The sequence below is a fragment of the Hemicordylus capensis genome, chromosome 3 (assembly GCF_027244095.1).
Source record: "Hemicordylus capensis ecotype Gifberg chromosome 3, rHemCap1.1.pri, whole genome shotgun sequence".
Lineage (NCBI taxonomy): Eukaryota > Metazoa > Chordata > Lepidosauria > Squamata > Cordylidae > Hemicordylus > Hemicordylus capensis.
The window spans coordinates 224,374,503-224,397,332 of NC_069659.1; the positions used below are offsets into that span (position 1 = coordinate 224,374,503).

The 22,830-nt window shown below is 45.2% G+C and overlaps 1 protein-coding gene across 8 annotated transcripts in view; it reads right to left on the reverse strand.

The window, feature by feature from the left end:
* Window positions 1-22,830, reverse strand: part of FAM13C (family with sequence similarity 13 member C) — a 103,178-nt gene that overhangs the window by 7,603 nt on the left and 72,745 nt on the right. For 5 of the 8 annotated variants that reach the window (XR_008320310.1, XM_053312769.1, XM_053312771.1 and 2 more), the window contains 4 exons: window positions 12,828-12,911; window positions 2,359-2,454; window positions 962-1,161; window positions 149-250 (listed from right to left, as the gene is read on the reverse strand). Coding sequence is in view for 7 of the 8 variants with exons in the window: in XM_053312769.1 (XP_053168744.1) it covers window positions 149-250; window positions 962-1,161; window positions 2,359-2,454; window positions 12,828-12,911 (482 nt within the window). In the remaining variant the exon portion in view is untranslated. The remainder of the gene's footprint in view (window positions 1-148; window positions 251-961; window positions 1,162-2,358; window positions 2,455-12,827; window positions 12,912-22,830) is intronic. The other 3 variants (XM_053312768.1, XM_053312773.1, XM_053312772.1) reach the window with 3 other exon arrangements.

A 22,830-nucleotide genomic window follows, 5' to 3' on the forward strand; every position in this document is an offset into this window, starting at 1 on the left:
AAGCTCTGGTATTTTGTACCATGGGGAAAACAAGAAATATCTCATAAAACAAACCTGATCAATAATTTACTTCTTGGGATTTGTGATGATATAGGTTCATGGAAACACAAGAGTGGCACAAGATAAACACACATGATGCGATTCTTACCTTCCTGTTTGTTTAAAGAATTGCTCCTCAAATTCTCTCAACACTTTCCTGAGCCTTTTCTTGTCAGCTCTTGTTTCTCGAAGATGTTCCAATAGCACAGGCCTGCGAAGGAAGAACTGGCATGTGAAGACTACGTGGTCTGGAAGTGCTCAAGGAAATTGACAGACAGGTGTCAGATCTGGGGTCCTGAATATATGCAAGCCACTTCAACCTTTTACAGCATGCATCTAAGTGCAGGGTTGGAATGGATGTTCTTAATTGCTTTCATCTTGCAAGAAATGTATGCAGAAATTCTGCTAATTCCACCCCAATCTAATAGATACTGATGGTTCTGGCAGTGCACGGAGTTATGTGTGTTAATGGAGCAGCAGCATGTGGTAAGTGGGAAAGGTATTGTACAGGTGAATCTATTCTACAATCCTTGTCTTATTGGTTCCATGTAATATTCTAATTTTCTGGGATTGTGGATTTGGGCTTTTCATGAGCTGTACGCCATGATCATCACAATTATAACAAATTAAGGCTTGACTTATCTCGCTTTGCATGTAATGCGTCTGTCTCATATATCAGTTTCAGCTTTTAATTTGCATTACTGAAATGAATGGACTTTTGCACGATATTCTAATTTTCCGAGTTTCACCTATATAAGACATGTTGACTTGCACTGGTATAGAGGGCTCAGAACCATTTCAAACACAAAGTTAAGGAGAGATCACACAAAGTGCACATTCTTGTTCCCCACACTTCTGCATCTCCAGGAACAAAGTCTATGTACTGGCCTTTTAAATGTACCAAACAAAAGTCAATACTCACATTGTGGCCTCGTGCAAGTTGGACATGGACAGAGTGGGCTGTTTGATTGCTTTCCTTTCATCCAGGGGTGAAACAAAGGCAGGCTCATTCTCCTCATCTGAATGGCAGAGAAACTCGTCAGTGGGCAAGTTGAGGGACATAGCAGAGGATAATTCATAGCTGCTCTGGGAATGATCTTCATCAGAATCTTCTTCCTCCTGCTTGTAACATGGAATACAAGTTATCACATTAATTGCCTACATATGTGCACATCTCTGAATGGTAAGGACAGTGTAACAAATTAGATTTGCCCCACAAAATCATCATTGAAATAAGAGGTACGTCTGCAAATAGATAGATTGCTTTGGTCACAAAACTGCCAAGAACGTAACTGACAGAATCTGTCTCCAGGAGACAAGCTTTAGGTCCTTCCTCAGAGGTCATTTTCATACCAGAGGTTTAATCCGTTTTGCTTTAAATCAGCTCTTAACACTAACGTAAAACCTGCACTGGCTAGTTACAAACTCTCCCCAGCACTAATGGCTGTAATCAGCAAATGCAGGTTTTTCGTGTTAAGAATTTATCAAGCTCTTCACACAAAACCCCCGAAAACATTATAAAAATGCCCAGTTGTGTAAACCAGCAGACTAGGCCCTGCCTTTGACACAAATGGTGACTGAATGTCTCTAGTCTTTCAATGCGAGTGGGTACCATCATGCTTTTCTCCCCCCTCACTCAAGCAATCCCAATTTTTGATTACTTATAATCAAATTTGTATTCCCCTTGTAAAAGCAAGCTCATATAGTGGAGACTAGCCACAGAGCTAACAAGTCTAACAGCTCAGTCCTAAACAAACAAATGTATTTGAAAGTGGATGTATTTCCTCGAAATTACGCCTAGGCTCAAAGCCTATTCACATAATCAGATTTCCTAAGAAAGTTAGTTGATGGTGCAGTACAAGAACACCATCTTACATTTGAATATATTTTTGTCACAAGGGATACCACTCCAAAATAGTAATTCCACAGCTCCGCTCCAGCATAACCTTACACAAACACAGTTTCACGACAGGACACCCATTGGAAAGGAGCAGAGCTACCCTGGTGCACAAGTCCATCAACGGTGTTCAGACTGACACAGAAGTTTGGGCAGGGCTCCTACTGCCTGGGTTGCATGGCATACCATGTGAGTGAATGTGAGCCAAGATGAGGCTCGAATGAACATTGCATAAAACCTCCTGAATTCAGTTATCCCATTCCTGGGGCCAATGGTACGCAGTTCCCTTGTCTGTACTATTCCTCCAACATGTTTTCACAGGACAGATCCCTTAGCGGGCAAAATGCACTGCATGAATGAGTCCCAAAAGGCCAAGAGCATCAGGGACATACTTTGATTTACACAATTCACTTTGGACTTACAATGGTCGTAATCAAAGACGGCGTTGACAGAAGTTGCTTGATAATTCTGTATCGTTCATAAAGGGGCTTCATCAGACTCCGATCTTGCTTGCTTACCTAAAAAGAAATATTAGCACCATATTGACTCTGCAAAGATGAGATGCCAAGTCCATGCCAAAGAGGAGGAATATTGGTTCTAATCTGCTTGTTGCTTTGAATTTCTATAGAAGAAACACTAGTACAAACTGTTTTAAAAAGTGATGGAATAATATACTCTCACTTTTTTATCTATTCTTCATGCTGCTATTTCTCCTAAAAGAATTTAAAAATCTAAGTTATTTTCTGGTTGGCAACAAGATTTAACAGAGGGCTTGTTGAGCTGCTCAAAGCAACTTGCATGGAAAAAACAATGGCTTGCCTGTTTTCTGGGGCGGTGGGGTTCTTTTTCAATGTTTTGCTGTGCCTCTGTGGGCAGCAGCAGCAGCAGCTTCAATGGCACCTGTAAGCACTGAGCACTTTCCCAGTTGTGGAAACCTTCCCCTGCCTTGCAGACCGGCTGCAATGATGCCACCTGGCTTCCCTGCAGCAGCACTCATCACAGGGGGGGCTCTGACCTTTCTGGTACCCTGCATCTTCCAGGGGCAAGCTGCAGCCATGTTGTCGAGGCAACGGGCTGCTGCTGGCAAAAGTGTCAACTCTCCTTGACAGCAGCAAGACTGCGCACAAGAGCAAGTGAGAGTTGGGCAGCCTAGAGCCCAAGAGCACACTGCTGGCAGAAATGGGGTCAATGGTGCCCAAACCACCCTGTTCTGCCTGGAACTCTGAGGGAGAGATGTAAGGGAGGCTGGCAGGTGGGCCCTGCAGTTCTCAGATGGGCAGACAGCTGTGGCCGGTCATCTCCCCCCCGCCCCACCGCCATCTAACTGCTCACCCAAAGTAAACCAGAGCTTACAACTATTCCTGAATGGTTCAGTTACCCAATGGTGAGTGGCAGTCATCAAGTTGATTATCAAGAGTCTGACGTTCCAAGGATCCACTGTCCTCTCCCATGACACTTTTGAATCTTACGCCATGATTACTATTACTTTGCAAGATTCATTGGCAATGGAGGGCCACGCCAGTGATAAAGCCATGTGAATGTAACCACTGATTGAGGCAAGTCACGAATTTATTCTGGCTCTTGCCAGAAGAAATGGATTTCTATCCCCAAAGATGCCTGATTAGTTTAGTGATAAGGCTTTGTCTACTAGCTAGAAAGGGCATTCGGGACAGTCACAATTACTTGGAAGGAGCAGTAACAGCTTTCCTCTAAGGCATTTTGGCAGACATTACATTCAGGACTTCATTCCATTCTCAACTAAGTTATCATCTCTCCTTTGTTCAATTAGGGGCAGTAACTGCACAGACTCACAAGTTTAAGTGCTCAGAGACTAAAGGGAAAAGATGGTTGTGGGTGGGGGGGTGTCCAGTAAGGCAGGAAACTGGACAGGGGGAAGCAGATATGGAAGAGAAGAACACATGAAACTGCCTTATAATCAGTCAGACCACTGGCCAATCTAGGCCAATACTGTCAGCTCTGCCGAGTGGCAGCAGCTGTCCAAGGCCTCAGGTAGAGGTCTTTCTTCCCAGCCCCGCTACTGGAGATCTTCTAGCTGGAGATGCCAGGGACTGAACCAGGCACCTTCTGCATGCAAGGCACGTCCTGTACCACTGATTGCTTCATTTCAAATGAGCTGGGGATTATCCAAGAAGGAAAGAGAGTGCAAACATTTGTGAATTCAATTAACTGCATTCCTTTACACATTTCAAAATAAAAATATGTTTTACACGTTAAAGTTAAAGAAAGTACATATTCACATCATCAGAGTCTAGAATCCTAATCCAGAGATATGTGTATGCAAGGCCAAGGCTACCAGCTGATCAGATCATCCAAACTGGGCCAGTTCAGACTTCACACAGAGCCAAGATTAAAACCCGGCCTCTTAGGTTTGGGAGCATGCACTCCCCACTCCCTTTGCTCACAAGCCCTTAAGTATTCTACCAATTGTGCTTAAAAACAAGCCAAGATTGGTCATGATATCTGAGCTTATTATGACCTGGCTTATTCTAATCAGAGCTCTTGAAATAAAGCATGATCTTCATGTGACTTCAAACCTTGGGTTCAGATCATTGTTTTGAAGAACCGTGGTTAGAATAAGCCAGGATCAGTCGATTCCGACATCATGCCTAGGGATGTGCACGAAGTGTTACATACACATCTGGGACAGTGGAGAGCAGGCACTTTGAAAGAAAGAAGGCAGGTCTTACCTGCCCCTCCATTGCCTCTTGCTGCCCCAGAGCGGTGCTGTTTGTATGAAACAGTCAGGCTCTCTGTTTGCCATCTGCGTTTGCTTAGGAACAGGAATTTCCCTGTTCCCAGCAGGAAATCGCATCTGAGCATGTGTGGACACCATCTTGAGTGCTCACGGTTGCTGGCCACTGGTTGGTTCCATGTGACATCTGAACCAGCCCACTGCCACCTTTAATGGTAACAGTCACCTGTTTGGGGGTAGGAGGACTTGGGGCATCATTAGGCATGGACCTGGGGGCCCAGATCAGTGTGCCTACTCTCCTAGAGCCCCTGGTTTACCCCAAGGGAAAAGGGGGTCCTTTTTATATTCCTAGAGTGGCTTGGCCTAGAGTCCTGAAATTTGGCACATATGTAGGACAGGTTATCAGGACATTGTGCATTGATTTTGAAGCAGAATGGTCAATCTGTTGATTTATAATGATTTTTTTTTCAAAACTTCAAAAAAGTCCTATAAGTGGCTTGTTCCATGGCAAAACATTACAAAAACCTCTGGAACTGAAGCATGCCGCCACCCCCCTCCCCCGCATCATTCCACCCCCATGTGGCGGAATCTCCCCATTGCCTTTATTTTAAAAGGTAAACATCACCTCCTTCTCACCCCTTTTATATTTATCATATTTTTATACTGCCTGATATGTACATCTCCAGGCAGTGTACAATCTGGCGGCCGCATTCTGTACCAATTGTAGTTACCAGACTATGTACAAAGGCAGTCCCATATAGAGTGCATTACAGTAGTCAAGCCTAGAGGTTGCCAGCATGTGAACCACAGTTTTAAGTTCATTTACCTCCAGAAATGGATGTAGCTGATGTATAAGCTGAAGCTGATAAAAAGTGCTCCTGGCCACTGCCTCAACCTGAGAACCCATAGAGAGTTTTGGATCCAGGAGCACTCCCAAACTATGTACCTGATCTTTCAGGGGGAGTGTAACCCCATCAGATCTAAACCATCTCTCTGGCATCTAAACAAGCAGATCTAAACCATATCTTGGGTCCCAAGCCCCCAGTCAGTAACTCCATCTTATTTGGATTCAACTTCAGTTTGTTATCCCTCATCCAGCCCATTACTGCCTCTAGGCAGGCATTTAGGGAAGTTATGCCATTTCCTGATGAAGCTGATATGGAGAAATAAATCTGGCTGTCATCAACATATTGATAACACCCTGTACCAAACCTCCTGATGATCTCTCCCAGTAGTTCCATATACAGGTGAAACTCGGAAAATTAGAATATCGTGCAAAAGTCCATTAATTTCAGTAATGCAAATTAAAAGGTGAAACTGATATATGAGACAGATGCATTACATGCAAAGCGAGATAAGTCAAGCCTTAATTTGTTATAATTGTGATGATCATGGTGTACAGCTCATGAAAACCCCAAATCCACAACCTCAGAAAATTAGAATATTACATGGAACCAAGAAGACAAGGATTGAAGAATAGAACAATATTGGACCTCTGAAAAGTATACAGTGTACTGTGCTTGACTGGCCAGCAAACTCGCCTGACCTGACCCCATAGAGAATCTATGGGGCATTGCCAAGAGAAGGATAAAAGACATGAGACCAAACAATGCAGAATTGCTGAAGGCCGCTAATGAAGCATCCTGGTCTTCCATAATACCTCATCAGTGCCACAGGCTGATAGCATCCATGCCACGCCGCATTGAGGCAGTAATTGCTGCAAAAGGGGCCCAAACCAAGTACTGAATACATATGCATGCTTATACTTTTCAGAGGTAGGAATCCTTGTCTTCTTGGTTCCATGTAATATTCTAATTTTCTGAGATTGTGGATTTGGGGTTTTCATGAGCTGTACGCCATGATCATCACAATTATAACAAATTAAGGCTTGACATTTCGCTTTGCATGTAATGCGTCTGTCTCATATATCAGTTTCACCTTTTAATTTGCATTACTGAAATTAATGGACTTTTGCACGATATTCTAATTTTCCGAGTTTCACCTGTAGGTGTTAAAGAGCATTGGAGACAGTATGGAGGCTTGTGGAACTCCATACTTTAGTTCTCAGTTTTTAGAGCAACAGTCTCCAGTGGCACCATCTGGAATCTACCAGAGAGGTAGGAATGGAACCACTGAAAAACAGTGCCACCCAATTCCACCTCCCTCAGGTGACCCAGAAGGATACTGTGGTCGATGGTGTCAAAAGCCACCAAGAAATCCAAAAGGATCAGCTGAGCCACACATCCTCTGTTGATAGTCAACTGGAGATCATCCATCAGGCCGACCAAGGCACTTAACCCCATAGCCCATTCGAAAGCCAGTTTCAAATGGGTCTAGATAGTCTGTATCATCAAAAACTGCCTGGAGCTGAGAAGCCACCACCCGCTCAATCACCTTGCCCAATCATGGTAGATTAGAAAAGAGTCTGTAAATAGCCAACTCCAAGGGATCCAATGCAACTTTCTTCAAAAGTGGTCAAATAATAGCCTCCTTAAGACAAGGAAGCATCCTGCCCTCCCTTAGAGGAGCATTTATAATATTTACCAGACCCTCTCTGATAATAAGATTACCGGATGAGATAAGCCAAGCTGGGCAAGATTCAAGAGAGCAGCTTGTAGGACACACAGTCAGAAGCAGTTTGTCCACATCCTTGCAGTCACAAACTGAAAGTGATCCAATTTAATCCTATAAGAGGAGTTGCTGGACATCTCTACAATAGACTCTGCAGTATCTGTGGAATCCCGTCCGGCCCAAATAAGAGAGATTTTATCTGCAAAAAAGTCATTAAAGATGTCACAGCGAGTGACTGATGGTTCCAAGTTCAAATTCGAGGGTGGGGGGAGCTAAACTAGCCCTTTCACAACCCTAGACAACTCCGCTGGATGTTAATTTGCAGAAGCAATGCAGGCAGAAAAGAACCATTTCTTTGCTGCCTGCACTGCCAGAGCATAAATCTTCAAATGTGCTCTGGGTAACGACCTGTCAGCTTTGCACCGAGTCTTCCTGCGCTTGCGCTCTAGTCGTCTACCTCACTGCTTCAGCTCCCAAAGTTCTTCCAAATACCATGAGGCTGACTTTGAAGCAGGTTGGAGAGGAAGCCTAGGAGCCATTGCTTCTATTGCTCTAGTGAGTTCATTATTTCATATTTGCATCAGAGTGTTAACAGAATCAGTAGCAGAGCCAACTCTAAATCCTTCCAAGTCTTCTTGGAATCCTAATGGATCCAATAACCTTCTTGGGCGGATTAACCTAATAGGTCCTTCACCCCTGCAGAGGTGGGTTGTGGTTGCAAACCCTACCCCAATCAGACGGTGATCTGTCCATGACAATGGGAAAATGACAGGAGTCCCCACACACAGAGTACTACCCTGATCAGAGCAGAAGACCAAATTGTGGATGTGACCAGTATCATGCATTGGTCCAGAAACCAATGGGAAAGGCCCATGGTCGTCATGGCTGCCATGAACTCCTGAGCCGCTCCTTACAGCCCCATATTAAGACAGATCCTTGGTTATCATGGAGGTCATTAAGTCCCATGCCAGCCCAGCAGGGGCAGCCTTGGCATGGATATTGAAGTCCCCCAACACTACCATGGAGAGGGCCTCCAACATCTCCAACATCCAAGAAAAGCTTGGCTAGGGAGGCTGCTGGACAGCACGGTGGGTGGTACACCAGCAACATCCCTAGTTCGTCCCTCTGATGTATGACAACTTTGCTGGATTGGGGCACAACTGGTTGTTTGTTAACACAGAGGAAGTAGCTTATTCCACTAGTTATGATGCCAGTTTCTTTAGCCTTGCTAAGCTTTCCCATGTCCAACATATATTCTATGTTACCAGAGAGCACAAAACAAGGAAAGCTGTTGCTCCTTTTATCTGAATGTCCAAACATAATTGTAAACCTTTTGAAAACCTTCAACTGTTAATTAGAAAGAAAGTGTTCTTCCTCCCTTTTATTATATTGTTAGATTTTTTTAATGCTGCCTTTCACTAAAACAAGCTTAAAAAGGTTTACAAAATATTTAAAGCAATATAAAACGATAAAACAGTTACACAATAAAAATATTAAATTGGAATAAAAGTTGTCAACCCCATGTGTCAAGATGCCGTTCTTGAGTTTTCACCCTTATTTAAGAAATTGTGGGTCTTTAATTCTGCTTCAAGCATCAAAACACTGATAAACCTGGAAGGCTCTCTCAAAACAATGTTAATGCTTAAAGCTGCTGATTATTAAAACTAATCAGTGATCCTACAAAAAGTTACAAATATCTTTTATTATGTTCATTAATTGAGATTTGGCTGCCACACAAAAACCCTCCCCCATAAATATTAGAATGATCTCAGTTTATTATCTTACTTTATTTCATATAAACTCTTGCCACAGAAAAGGTCTTGGTACGAAATCTGTTTTGATTATCCTTGTCTGCTATCCAATGCACAGTTTCTTTGCATAAAAATGGTGCGGGGGGGGGGAATCTGATGTAAAATTTGTTTAAAAGTTCAGCACATCTAATTATGGGCTCTGATGTGTGGTGCCGTCCTGTGCCAAAAGGTCTTCTTTACACGTTATAATGGTGCCAAAGTTTTATCCATCAAGTACAGAAGGATAAAAGTTTGGGGGTGAGGGGAGATGGATCATGCTCAGATTCCTTTCTGTTCATCAGAAAAATCATCATAGGAATCAAATCATTTCAGTCCTAACTTAAGGCGTACAATTTAGAAAACAGGAAAAAAGGTAATAACTTAATTATTATGTAATAACTTAATAATTATTATTAATAACTTAATAATGTAAATAATAATAATAACTTATCGTGAAAACCTAAGCTTGTACAGCACTCTATAGCCAGGTTCTAGCAATAACCAAGCAATTCCAACAAATGTGCATTTTTCAGTTTTTGAAGCTTGGCACTTCACAATCCCTGCTTGGCCATGAAGCTCACTAGGTGGCCACAGGCTCGGACTGACCCACAGGGCAACAGGGCATATTCCTGGTGTGCCCCACCAGCAGGGCGCCCTGCCGCACTCGGCAGCAGTGAGTACTCCCACCCTTAAGTACCCATTCTGCTCAAAAACTGGCGCCCTCGCCACATCCATGCCACCGCCCTCTCAGTGACCCCAGTCCAACCCTGGGTGGCCAAGTTAACTCCTTGGAAGAAGAGCGGGATATAAATACAACAGGCAACAATTAGGAAAATGTCCATGCGTGTTGAGTATGCCTTAGGATGTAAAGGTAAAGTGTGCCGTCAAGTCGATTTCGAATCCTGGCAACCACAGAGCCCTGTGTTCAGGAGGGGTTTACCATTGCCATCTCCCGCGTAGTATGAGATGATGCATTTCAGCATCTTCCTATTTCGCTGCTGCCCATATAGGTGTTTCCCATAGTCTGGGAAACACACCATAGTCTGGGAATAGTCTGGGAAACACACCAGCGGAGATTCAAACCGGCAGCCTCTGGCTTGCTATTCAAGTCATTTCCCTGCAGCCTAAGGAGAGGGCTTTTATATTACAAGGACCTCTAAGGGATGCAATCCGCTGTAGGATCCTCTTCGCTAAGGGCCAGACCATCCAATGCCAGTTTTGTCTCACTACAAGTGTCTCCAAGTGCAGCACTTTAGTTTTCCCCACAGGAGTGGAAGGCCTCTTATTCATTCATAAAGGAAGAAAACAGGGCCAGGTTTGGGCCATCAGTGTAATGAGTTTAATTATGCAACTTCTGATTACTCCAAATGAATCTATCACCAGGCAACTGATACACGTGGTCAGGTACTTAAAAGAACATGATCTGGAGAACATTAGTGTGCTCTAGAAATCTCTCCCCTCTGCTTTTGGAAGGCAATACCCTTTGGTTAGTGGGAGGAGCTAATAAAAAAACCTGTTGCAAGTTAGAACTAGAAACAGACAGCGGAAGGGAGGGGCTGGAGTTAGCAACAACTTGGGACATAGCCTCTCTGTTTCGGATCCAAATGATGGCTTAGTGGTTGACATACTGGTGTCTGCTTTTAGAAGGCCACTTACCTCCAAAACATTCTGATGTATTTTTTTGTAAATAAATATACAAAAATAAATAACTACCATATGTTTCCATTGTTATCTTGAGAAAACTAAATGCTTTAGAGCTGCCAGTGGACCTTGCACTCCCTAAAATGAGGGGAACATTAATATTGTATCCTAATTCCTGGTTTTTAAAAGCTTTCACATGCTTGTTACCTGTTCAGAGAGTCTGTATCTGCTGAATCTATACATCTGAGCCACAATGCCTCTCATCCAAGATGAAGATTACAATAATGAAAGAGCAGGGTGGGTTAGGCTTAGAGTACCTTAATCCTACCTTAAATTCAACATCTTAAATTCAACCCATGCAACAGTTCAAGCCATGGGCAGCCACATTTTTCAGTAGGCTTTTACCAACTTTCAACCATGCTGCCATAATGAGCTAGTCACATGAATGCCGATTAGTGGTGATCCAAATAATTTACCGAAGTGCTTTTGGGGGCTTTTGGATCACCACGAAGAGATAGGGTTGGAGCGGGACAAATTGTGATAGTTTCAGGGAGGGGTTCAATGGCACCGCTGCAGATTTTTCTGGAGGCTTTTTTTTCCTTTTAGTGAAAATGCCACATCTCAAAGCGCTACAGCTATTGCTGGAAGCTGGTTCCTGCTGACAGCTATTTTTTTCTCCCAGAATGCACCAGAAATGCTGCTACATCACAATCTATCATAATTCCTAGGGCATTCCAGGATTTTAAAAAATAGCCCTAATTTCTTTCTCCAAAGCAATGGTTCCCAACCTGGGGGCCTCCAGATGTTGCTGAACTACAACTCCCATCAGCTTCAGCTACAATTTTTTGTGGCTCTAGAGCACACGTAGTGCATTCCAATTGTGTTCCAGGATTTTATTTTATTTTATTTTTAATGGCAGCCCTCTGTGACACCACTGGGATGCACAGTTGTTTTTTCTCGCTGGAATGTACCAGAAATTATATCAGGCCTGCTCAACTTCAGCCCCCCAGCTGTTTTTGGACTACAACTCCCATAATTCCTAGGCACAGTGGCCAATAGTCAGGGATTATGGGAAGCCAACATCTGCAGGAGGGCCGAAGTTGAGCAGCCCTGTATGCTGTAGTTTCATTCCTGGTGCATTCTGGGAGAAAAAGATGGTGGTTGGCAGGAGCCAGTCACTGGAAAGAGCAGTAGCACTTACAGTGCTGCTGCCTGCAAAACCACAATATTTCAGTAAATGAGGAAAAAAGGTAAACACCCTTGAGAGTTCACACACAGTGACTTTGTGCACCCTCGTTAAACCACTGAAGTCCCCTTCCATTTTTTCAGTGAAAATGGGGGTGGGTGCAGATGCATTTCTGAACTTCACATGCCTCTACTTTGGCACCTGATCAGAGACAGCACGGCTTTTCGCAGCAGAGCCTGCAAACGGTTGTCACAGGATAAATGATCTGAATTTACCCTAATTGCTATTGCACATAGCAACAAAATACTGACGTTTTTATTTAATGCAGGTTAGAAGGGTTAGTTCACATAAGCAGATACTGTACATCGCTTGAAGACTCCCAGCTGAATGTGTGACTAACTGATGAAAAAAAGGTTGCATTGGAGGGGATGAGAGCTGATATGGAAGCTCTGCCAGAGATGGTTCTGTCACCCATGCAAGTCACTATTTGATACTCAAGTCATCATCAAGTGAGGGACATCCATGTGTGAACAGGCCCATAGTTTACTGATTACAGGCCGAGCTGAAGGCTCACATACCATGCTGTGTTCTGCAGGTGTTTTGTGCACTGCTGGACTGCTGTGGCTTCCAAATACAAGTTGCACTAGAGGACAGTTGCACAAATGCTGGAATTGGGCAAGAGAGTTGCGGGATTGCACAGCCATGATTTCCAATGATTCTGATTTCCATGATTTCCATTGGCTGTGCAACCATGCCACTCCCTTGCACCATTTTGGCACTTGCACAAGTGCACTCTAGCACAACTTGCAGTTGGAAGCTGCAGCAGTGCCTGCAGGGCACAAAACACCCACGGAACACTGTGCGATGGTATGTGAGCCTTTGACTGTGACAGCAAATGGAGCATCACATCTTTGCGGAGTAATCTCAGAAGTTATCTACTGAAGAAATGTAAGGAGTAACTTGAGACTTATCTTTCCATGGCATACTTACAGGTCGTCCATGAACACTTTCAAAATAGAGTAGGCTTTTCTGGAGACTGAGTTTTTCCAAAGCCATTTGCCTTTTTGTCATAGCCTATTTAAAAAAATTATTTATAAAAAAATTATGAATTAGGTTTTCATCTCACAGAGATATATGTATGTACTATCTAAGCACAGTAGTAGTATTCCCCCAAAATACATGCCAAGGTTTCTGTTGAAAAATAATGTGTTTCCACTGCAAGCCTTGGGGAAATAGTTAAACCTTTTCTTTTCTTTTAAGTCCCACTTGAACTCAAGGGAAAGAGTTCAGCCCAAACGGAAACAAACAAGTTTTAGGATGTAGTCATCTGACCATGTTGGGGTACTTTCACAAAAGCTCTTTTGTTATTAAAATAATGAGTGGAATAAATTACCTTATAGTGCCTGTTCCACTTCAGAAATGGTCATGTGAATGGGACCTTAGAATTTTCTGAATGGAATTTTCCTAATCAAGCTACAAAAAGAAGCTCCCCTGATTTTCATTTGGATATCTTGTTAATTGTTTCTCATTTCTCCCTGCCTGAGACTGAGAAGAACTACATATTACATTCAAACACATAATAAAGTCCCCAGTGACTGTTTATTCTAGGCAAAGCAGTTTTAGGGGAGGGTGATCTGAAGTGAAAAAGCAGTGGGGCTCAAAACCCTCCTCCTACCCATTGCTTTTCTGCTGCAATTCCCTACCCTTGCCCCACCCCATGGGACCTGAGATGCATGTTTGCAAAGTGAAACTTGTAGTTCTACCAAAATTCCAGACTGTGGCTGTAATCTCTTATATTGGTAGGAAGTGAAAAATCAAGTAACTGCTAAGAATAATGGTTGTAATCTAGGAAATCTGATGCATTCACACTACTGCAATCCAACTGAAATTGAGCATTCCGAATGGGAGTCATTAGGTATTTTTAAAAATTGCTACAAAATTCACCCTCTCATATTTGACCTTTTCTTATAACAAAAAGAACTTTGAATATACAAATAATCTAACATCCAGTCCTCTGTTACAGTCATACTGTTCCATCACTTAAAGAGGAAAGTCTGTCTTCTTCTAAGGGCTGGGGGAGTTGAACATGTATTTTATATTATTTTATAAATGTCCTATAGAAGTGATGACAGATGTGGTCTTGAGCAGCCTGGAATATTCTTGGAATGAAACTTAATTTTCATGATCTGACAGACATTTTGAGAAGGTTTAGCTCAGTTGGATGAGATTTTTGAGAGGTGGAGGGTGGGAGGGCTGAACAGATTGCTGTGGAACTGGCACTATGTGATTCTGCTGCTGCACCCTTGTGATATTTACTTATCTTGTAGGGCTGTGTGTCATGTTGGGTCCCATGAGAGGAGAGCTAGTCTTGTGGTAGTAAGCATGACTTGTCCCCTTAGCTAAGCAGGGTCTGCCCTGGTTGCATATAAATGGGAGACTTGATGTGTGAGCACTGTAAGATATTCCCCTTAGGGGATGGAGCCACTCTGGGAAGAGCATCTAGGTTCCAAGTTCCCTCCCTGGCAGCATCTCCAAGATAGGGCTGAGAGAGACTCCTGCCTGCAACCTTGGAGAAGCCGCTGCTAGTCTGTGTAGACAATACTGAGCTAGATGGACCAATGGTCTGACTCGGTAGAAGGCAGATTCCTGTGTTCCACATACACTGGAGTCAGCATGCCCTCTGTCGGCTATTCTTGGAAGGAGTCTGCAACAACAGCGGGGAGTCTCTGACATTTGGAACTGCTGGGAGGCTTCCTGTTGCCACTGCAGAATTCTGTTGTAATTCAAACATATCTGTCAGATCCACCACACCCCCTGCCCCCACGGGCTGGCCTCTGAATTGATTCATCTTCACTCTGAAGCAACCACTCAAGCATGTGACCTGGCTTCTGTAGTTGAGTGTTGTCGCTGTTTTTTTAATTTTCTTCTAGGTCTGATGGCCCAGATGTTTTTTGGAAAAGGAATTTCTTCCAGGGCAGACGCCATGTCTGTAGTTTCAGAAAAAACTCTTTTCCCAAGAAGCACTTATGCCACTCAAGGTCCTACAAGAAAAGTGCATTTTCTCCTTTCCTTCATTGGCGTAGGTGATTCTGGGAAACTGAGTTGTTTTTTTGAGGCTACAGCCATGGCTGCAGTCTCAGGAAAAAATCCATCTTCCAGAAGTACCTCAGTCACAAAAGGACCTAGATTAAACTTTAAGTGGGGGGGGGATCCCTTTTAAACTCAAACCAAAGAAGCCAAGGCAGCTGCTTAAGTGGTCGCTCTGAATTGAAGAAGCTTGTCCCCTGCCCCCACCTGATCACAGGTAAAGGAAGGGGTGGAAGTCTAGGAGGAAAGGGTAGAAGGGCCTACAGATATGTTGGAGTTCCACAAAGTTACACCAGGACAGAGGCGCTCTTACCCCTGGACTTCCAGGCTGAAGTCCAGGGCGTCCACAGCACCTGGAGGCCCCCAAATCCTCTTTAGTCTGTCCCAGGTGGTGTGGTCACCTGGCTGAGCATGATGATGCTTAATTTGCAGGGGAGGGGGGCCTCCAAAGGCCTTTAGGTCCAGTCTCCCAAATTACCTAGGTGCACCTCTGTGACAGGATACAGCAGTTAGGAAGGACTGGCATGGCATGGCCCCTCCTGACAGTGGCACTATTGGGTTTTGTCTGTCCTTGTGAAACTCTGATGCACAGGCCTATTATTTTTTCAAGGACAAGGATGGGGCTAGTGCAAGTGGGATAAGAAGGGCAACAGATCTATAAAGATTACCACTGTGAAATAAAGTAGTTTCCAATAATCCAGTCCATGGGTTCAAGAGCGGAACTATTTACAAAAAGGGCAGTTTGATTACTGACTTCTCAAGCTTTGTTCACTTTATTACTGAATAGTTTTTAGTCATAATTCCAATCATGAAGCAAAATGACGTTTGCCTTTTTGTGAAGTTATAATTCAGGGGCTGGAAGGCCGAACTAGCAATCTATTTTATAATTACCATTTGAATTGCTAATCACCTATTATACAAATAAAGTGCCATTAAAACATTAAGGGCCAGATGCCACTCTCCTCACTTAGTCCCTTATGATCTAAATTAGGTACCTCAATGAGGGTATGAAAATCTTACCCATCAATCATGCCTGTCAAATCAAGCCTATTTAATACTCTGCTCCTAAAATATGTGCAGCTTATAGACCTGGTACTACATTTAGTAACTACATTAAACCATAAATGTACACTAGGATCCAGCAAGGGGTGGGGCAATCTGGGGCAGGGATGGAAGTGTTGTGTTAATAAGAGGCCATTTTTTGTAAGAGGGAAGCTGAGATGAAAGCTAAGATGAATGGGAGCAGGTGCATATAGTACTCATTTAATGGGAAATGAACACACACACACACACACACACACACACACACACACGTTTGATCCTACTTTAGAGTGAAAACAGTGGTCCTGATAGGGGCCTAAAGGCCACTATAAGCTGAATGTGTGATAACAAACAGGAGATTAATTCAGATGAGATGATCTTGAGTTTTTTTAAAACCTAATTTTCTGCTGTAAAGAATAGGTTCAGAGCTTGGGGCACTCCTGGATCCAACATTACTCTTGGATTCCTAAGCGGTGTTGACGAGCATAGCATCTTAGCAGCTTCAGCTAGCTCACAATTTATGCCCAGTCCTGGAAAAGAGGGATCCAGCTTCTGTCATTCATGCCCTGATAGTAGTCCCAATGTGAGACTCTCATTGTGCAATTAGCCTTGAGGATGCTTTTAAAACTTCAGTTGGCCAGAATGTGGCAACTATTACTGCCATATTAAAGATCAATATTGGTTACTTCATTTTTGAACCTAATTCAAGGGGCTGATTTTAAACTTTAAAGGCCTAAACAACTTGGGCCCTGCTGCCTATTTAAGGAAATTCCTCTTCCCCAAATAATCCTGCTGCCCATTTAGGAAGTCCTACTTCATGTATCCATCCTTTGGAGGTCTAAGCTGGCAATTGTAGAGGAACATAGGAAAAAACAGGTTGCTTACCTGTAACTGATGATCTGGTAGAGATCCGTCGATATCCATAAGAATGGGTTCTGCGCCTGCGCAGGAGTCACGCGGTAGCCATGCCTGAGCTTGTCGAAGCGCCGAAGCCACGCCCCCACGCTGAGCGTTCTATATAAGGCATGTCTTTGGCGCGAAGTCCCTCAGTTCTTGGACGACCGCCGTGGAGGACGACCATCCAGAAGACGAAGGTGAGTTCATCCAAGGTAAGTGCTCAATAAAGGACGTTGCAAAGGGCTGCACACCGCAATGCACATAAAGGTAGTCCTACTGCAGAGGGGAGGTCGGGAGGGTCTTATGGATATCGACGGATCTCTACCAGATCATCAGTTACAGGTAAGCAACCTGTTTATCTGGATCGAGATCCATCGATACCCATAAGAATGGGTGTCTAGCAAGCTCCAAAAAAGGAGGAGGGGAGCAGTAGGAATTAAGGCAGCACCCTTTTCAAGATGCTTCTCCCGAATGAAGCCTCTGCAGCAGAACGTACATCTATGGCATAGTGTTTGATAAACGGGGACTCAGAGGACCATGTAGCTGCTTTGCAGATGTCCGTGAAAGAAACCCCTGCTAGGTGTGCAGCCGAGGAAGCGTGGGCTCTAATGGAGTGGGCCCGTATAGCTTCTGGAGGTGCTTTATTTTGTAGTTTGTATGTGAACAATATCACCTGCACCAACCATCTCGACAGTCGTTGTCTGGAGACTGGGGAACCTCTGGAAGAGCCTTGGTAAGACACAAAGAGACGTTTGGAGGCTCTAAAGCCTTGTGTTCTGGACATATAGAACAGCAGAGCACGGCGTACATCCATAGTGTGCAAGGATCTCTCCAAGGAAGTGGAAGGAAGTCTGAAAAACGTAGGCAGGATGGTATCCTGATTGAGGTGGAAGGAAGACACTACTTTAGGTAAAAAAGAAGGATCCAGACGCATTCGGACTTTGTCTGGATAAAAGATAGTATAAGGGGAGTCTACCCTGAGTGCTGTGAGTTCACTGACACGTCTAGCGGTAGTAATTGCTATCAGAAAAGCAGTCTTCCAGGAGACTAGTTTTAACGAACATGTGGCCATGGGCTCGAAAGGAGGCTGAGTGAGGGATGAAAGAACTAGAGATAGGCTCCATGGTTCTACAGGAGGCTTAACTGGCGGGTACACATTCGAGAGACCTTTTAGAAAGGCCTTACTCAACGGATGGGAAAACAAAGTCTTTCCATCACTGCCCGGGTGTTGTGCGGAGAGGGCAGCCAGATGGACCTTAAGGGAGACATTTGCAAGACCTTGAGTTTTAAGTATCGTTAGGTAACGTAAGACTTCCTTGATCGAAGCCTGCTTGGGTAAAAACCCTCTAGACCTTGCATATATTTTAAAACGGTGCCATTTGCTCTGATAATTCTTACGAGTGGATGCCTTCCGTTGGTTGAGCAAAATTCGTCTTAGGAGAGTATCCGCCAGGCGGTCAGATGAAGGGTGAGTACGTCTGGGTGCAAGATCTGGCCGTCGTCTTGTGTCAGCAGATCTAGGCGCTGAGATAAGTGGTGGTAACAGTTCTTGGACAGTCTGCATAGCCGCAGAAACCAAGGTTGTCTTGGCCACCACGGGGTAATCAAGATCCCGTCGGTCGGTTGAGACAGCAGACGTGCCACTACCCTGGGTATCAGTGGGAGTGGGGGAAACATGTACGGAGTCTCTTCGGACCAGTTCAGCTGAAAAGCATCCCCTAGAGAACGAGCATCGTGGCCCGCTCTCGAACAGTAACGGGAACATTTTGTATTCGTGGAACAAGCAAAGAGATCTATGGAGGGAAACATCCATTGGTCGAAGAGCAGGGTCAAGACTTCTGAATGTAGTTCCCATTCGTGCTGGCGATCTTTCAAAAAGACCCGACTGAGGTCGTCGGCTAATACATTCTCCAGGCCTTTGATGTGTACTGCTGTAGGGGCAATCTGGTGTTGGATGCACCAGTGCCACAGCTGGACGCTGAGGGCACACAGGCTCCGGGACACCGTTCCGCCCTGACGGTTGATGTATGCTTGTGCAGTTGTGTTGTCGAGCTGGACTTGAACAATCTGGCCTTGTATGATTGGAAGAAAAGCTCACAGAGCCAGAAAAACTGCTAGTAGCTCTAGGAAATTTATGTGTAGTAGGGCTTGTTGAGGAGACCACCTGCCTTGGATCTTGTGCCCGTTGCAATGTGCACCCCAACCCTGTAGAGATGCATCTGTGGTCAGCCAGACAGTAGGGGAGGGATTTTGAAAGGGGACCCCACTGAGCAGATTGTTTCGGCGCGTCCACCACGTTAGAGAACGAAGGACTTGAGGAGGCATTAGCAAGCGTTTGTCTTGATTGTCCCTGCATGGGTGAAAGACAGAAAGAAACCATAGTTGAAGCTTGCGCATTTTTAGGCGAGCAAATTGTATAATCGCATTGCACGAAGCCATCAGCCCTAAGAGGCGTTGGACGGCAAGAGCTGGTTGGGTAGGTTGATGCTGGAAGAGACGAATCAGGTCTCCAATACAGTTGAACCTGTCCTCTGGTAAGAACGCTTTCTGCACTCTGGTGTCCAAAACTGCTCCTATGTAGGAGATAACCGGAACTGGTTGTAGATGTGACTTTTTCCAATTGATTTGAACACCTAGGTCGTGGAGAAGATCTATCACATAACGGATATGCGAAAGTAACTCTTCTTTGGTCTTTGCTGCCAGAAGCCAGTCGTCTAGGTATGGATAGATAGCAATCCCTCTGGTATGTAGGTGTGCAATCACCACAGCCATGCATTTTGTAAAAACCCTCGGTGCGGTAGACAGTCCGAAGGGCAATACATTGTATTGGTACACTTCCCGTCCGACGGTGAAACGTAAATACTTTCGGTGGCAAGGTCGAATACTTATATGAAAATAGGCGTCCTTGAGGTCCAGCGTTGCAAGCCACTCTTCTCCTTGAAGGAGAGGTAGGATGTGCTGTAACGCCATCATGCGGAATTTTCGGACGTGAATGAATTTGTTCAGGCGACGGAGATCCATAATGGGTCGTATACCCCCATCCCGTTTGGGAATTTGGAAGTAACGGGAGTAGAACCCGTCTAGCCTGTCTGCCCATGACACCGGGGATATTGCCCCTTTGCAAAGAAGATCCTTCACCTCTTCCCTCAGGAGATCCGATGCAGGAGTGAGCTTCATCCCCATAAACCGAGGAATGGTCTTGAATTCGAGTGCATAGCCTGAGCTCACAATCTTCAGGACCCATTTGTCTGATGTTATGTGGTGCCATGCGGGGACATGGCTGGCCAGCCTGATAGTTGGCTGGGACAGAATAGTCGGTGGTGAGGACGGTACCCCCACTGGCTGGGAAGGGGAGGGAGGAGGAGGTGTCAATGGGCAATTGCAATTTTCAAAGACGCTTTTGATTGTCCTGCGTCTTGGAACACTGGGGTTGAGAAGCTTTATGCCTCTGCTGGTAGGCACGCTTTTGATATGGGGTATATGGCTTTCTGAAATCCCGGCAATCTTGGGTTCGATAGCTGGGCCGGTATTTTCCATAATTGGGTCGGTATCTTGATGACTGCCCGGAGGATGATTGGGCAGCGGTGAAGGTCTTTGCCGTGAACTTGGATTTTTTTAACTGTTCCATTGTGGCGTCTGTGGTGGTGCTGAAAAGACCCGAGCCATCGAAAGGGAGGCCTTCGATCTTTTCTTTCATGTCCATCTGGAGATTAGTGGACCGCAACCAAGCATGCCTGCGTAGAGTGATAGCCGCTGTCATGGCCCTGGACTCGCTTTCTGCTAGGTGTTTAGAAATGCTTAGCTGGCGACGAGTTAAATCCCCAGTGTTTTCCAAGGTCTGGCGGAACTTAGCCCTAAACTCATGTATAGGCAAAGTTTCCAGGTCTTTTTCCAAAAGTTCCCAGAGGCCATGTGTGTATTTGGCCGTGCAGGCTGCATAGTTGGCCACTTTGATCGAAAGGCACGAAGTCGAATACACCTTCCTGCCTAAAAGGTCTAGTTTCCTGCCCTCTTTATCCGGAGGAACTGTATGGCGTCTACCTGACTTGGAAGAAGTGGCGCAATCAATAACAAGAGAATTGGGCGCCGGATGCTTCAACAAATATTCATTGTCCTTATCTTGTACTCGGTAGAGGCTCTCAAGCTTCTTGGAAGTTGGCGTGGAGGTGTGGAGTACCTCCCAAGCACACTTAGCTGCCCTAGTGATCACTGGTAACATAGGGAGTGCCACCGGAGCGGTAGATTGAGACTGAAGCATAAAGTTGTATACCGGATCATCTATAGTTGCCAAAGGAGAGCGAATGTCCAGCCCCAGGGAATCCGCCATCGCACGAATGTGCTTGTGGTAAGCTTTTAGCTCATCATTCGGAGATACATACGTGGGTGGAGCCACATCCACTGGAGGATCCGCAATATTACTGTCTTCATCCGAATCCGACTCAAAATCGGACGAACCATAATGTTCAGAGGGGGAGCAAGGAGACGGTTCGTTTACATTAGTTTGAGCAATGGTTTGTGTCTCTTCAGTGCTGACAGATGAGTGTGGCAGGACATCTGTTTGAATGGAGGCAGATTTCATGCTCATAGGAAAAGTCTGTGAAGCACGGTGAAATAGTTCTGGGCACTGCGTCTGGGTAGATACAGTAGACACGGAACGCAGTGGCAATTGTTGAGACCCGGTGTCATCAAACACATATGGTTCACCAGGTGAAGCTGTACCCATGGGATCCTGGGAGTATTCACAGGTGTGCCATGTTAGCGGGGAGCGCTCTTGGTTGGCGGATTGAGGTATGGAGGAGTGTGCTGTGGAGGCTGAAGGTTGAGATCGGCCTGCATCTGTTGGCAAGAAACCCTTAAAGGTAGAGGTTGTCCGTCTACTCGACGTCGAGTCCAATAGCGAGAGCAGTGAGCGAGTCGCTGATGGTAGAATATCCTCGGCATCGACGTCTATGATCTCAAAAGCAGGAGGTGGGCAGCGTGGCGTCACCTGAGAAGTGAGGACTGGGGTGTGCAGTACAGTAGCAAGAAGACCGACCGACGGTGTAGATGGCGAAGCCGAGTGTAGTGGAGTCGGAGCTGGTGATAGAGCTCGAGCAACCGGCATCGAAATCGACATCGAGGCAAGCACCGGTTGAACAGCAGGAGTCAATATCGAGGCAACTGTCGATGCTGAAGGAGCCGTCGACATCGAAGGATTTGTCGGCATCGACCAAGCTGTCGACATCGAGGGAGCAGGTAGTGCCGACTGATCAGTCGACATCGGTGGCACTGTAGTGGTCGATGGAATCCCCGATGTTGATGGCAGAGCCAACGACTTCGATACTCTTGGTGGAGATGGAGTACGAGGAGGCAGGTCTGGGGACCTTCGACGTTTTCTAGGTGGAGAACCATGCCGATCTGTGTTTCGACGCCCAGAAGGAGAGTCGTTACGCCCACTTGAACGAAGATCCGGTCTCGATGGGGAAGACGAAGAAGATGTACACGGCGTCGATGTTGACTTTACCAGTTTCAATGTCGATGTGGACAACTTGGATACACGCGAAGGAGCTGGAGATTCCTTCGACTTAGAATGTTTCTTCGGCATCGAAGTAGGCTTCGAAGAATCAACTTTCTTCGATACTGAGGAAGACTTTCGGTGGCGGCTCGACGTTGATGGAGGTGCCGACTCCGCCCTCGGGGGCAATTTTGAAGACAAAGTCGATGTCGAGGGACGAGGAGTACCCGGAGTTGAGGGGCTCAGAACCTCGTCATAAATAGCGGCCCGAAGGCGTAGCGCTCGGTTTTTTCTCGTTTGCTTCGAGAAAGAGAGGCAAATCTTGCAGGAGGCGACATTATGTTCCTCACCGAGGCATAATAAGCAAAGGTCATGAAGGTCCTTGGAGGGGAGTTTCGCCCTGCAGCCTTCACACCATTTAAAAGATCTTTTCTCCTCAGTCATATTCACACTCGTAGTGGAGTCCGTTCCGAG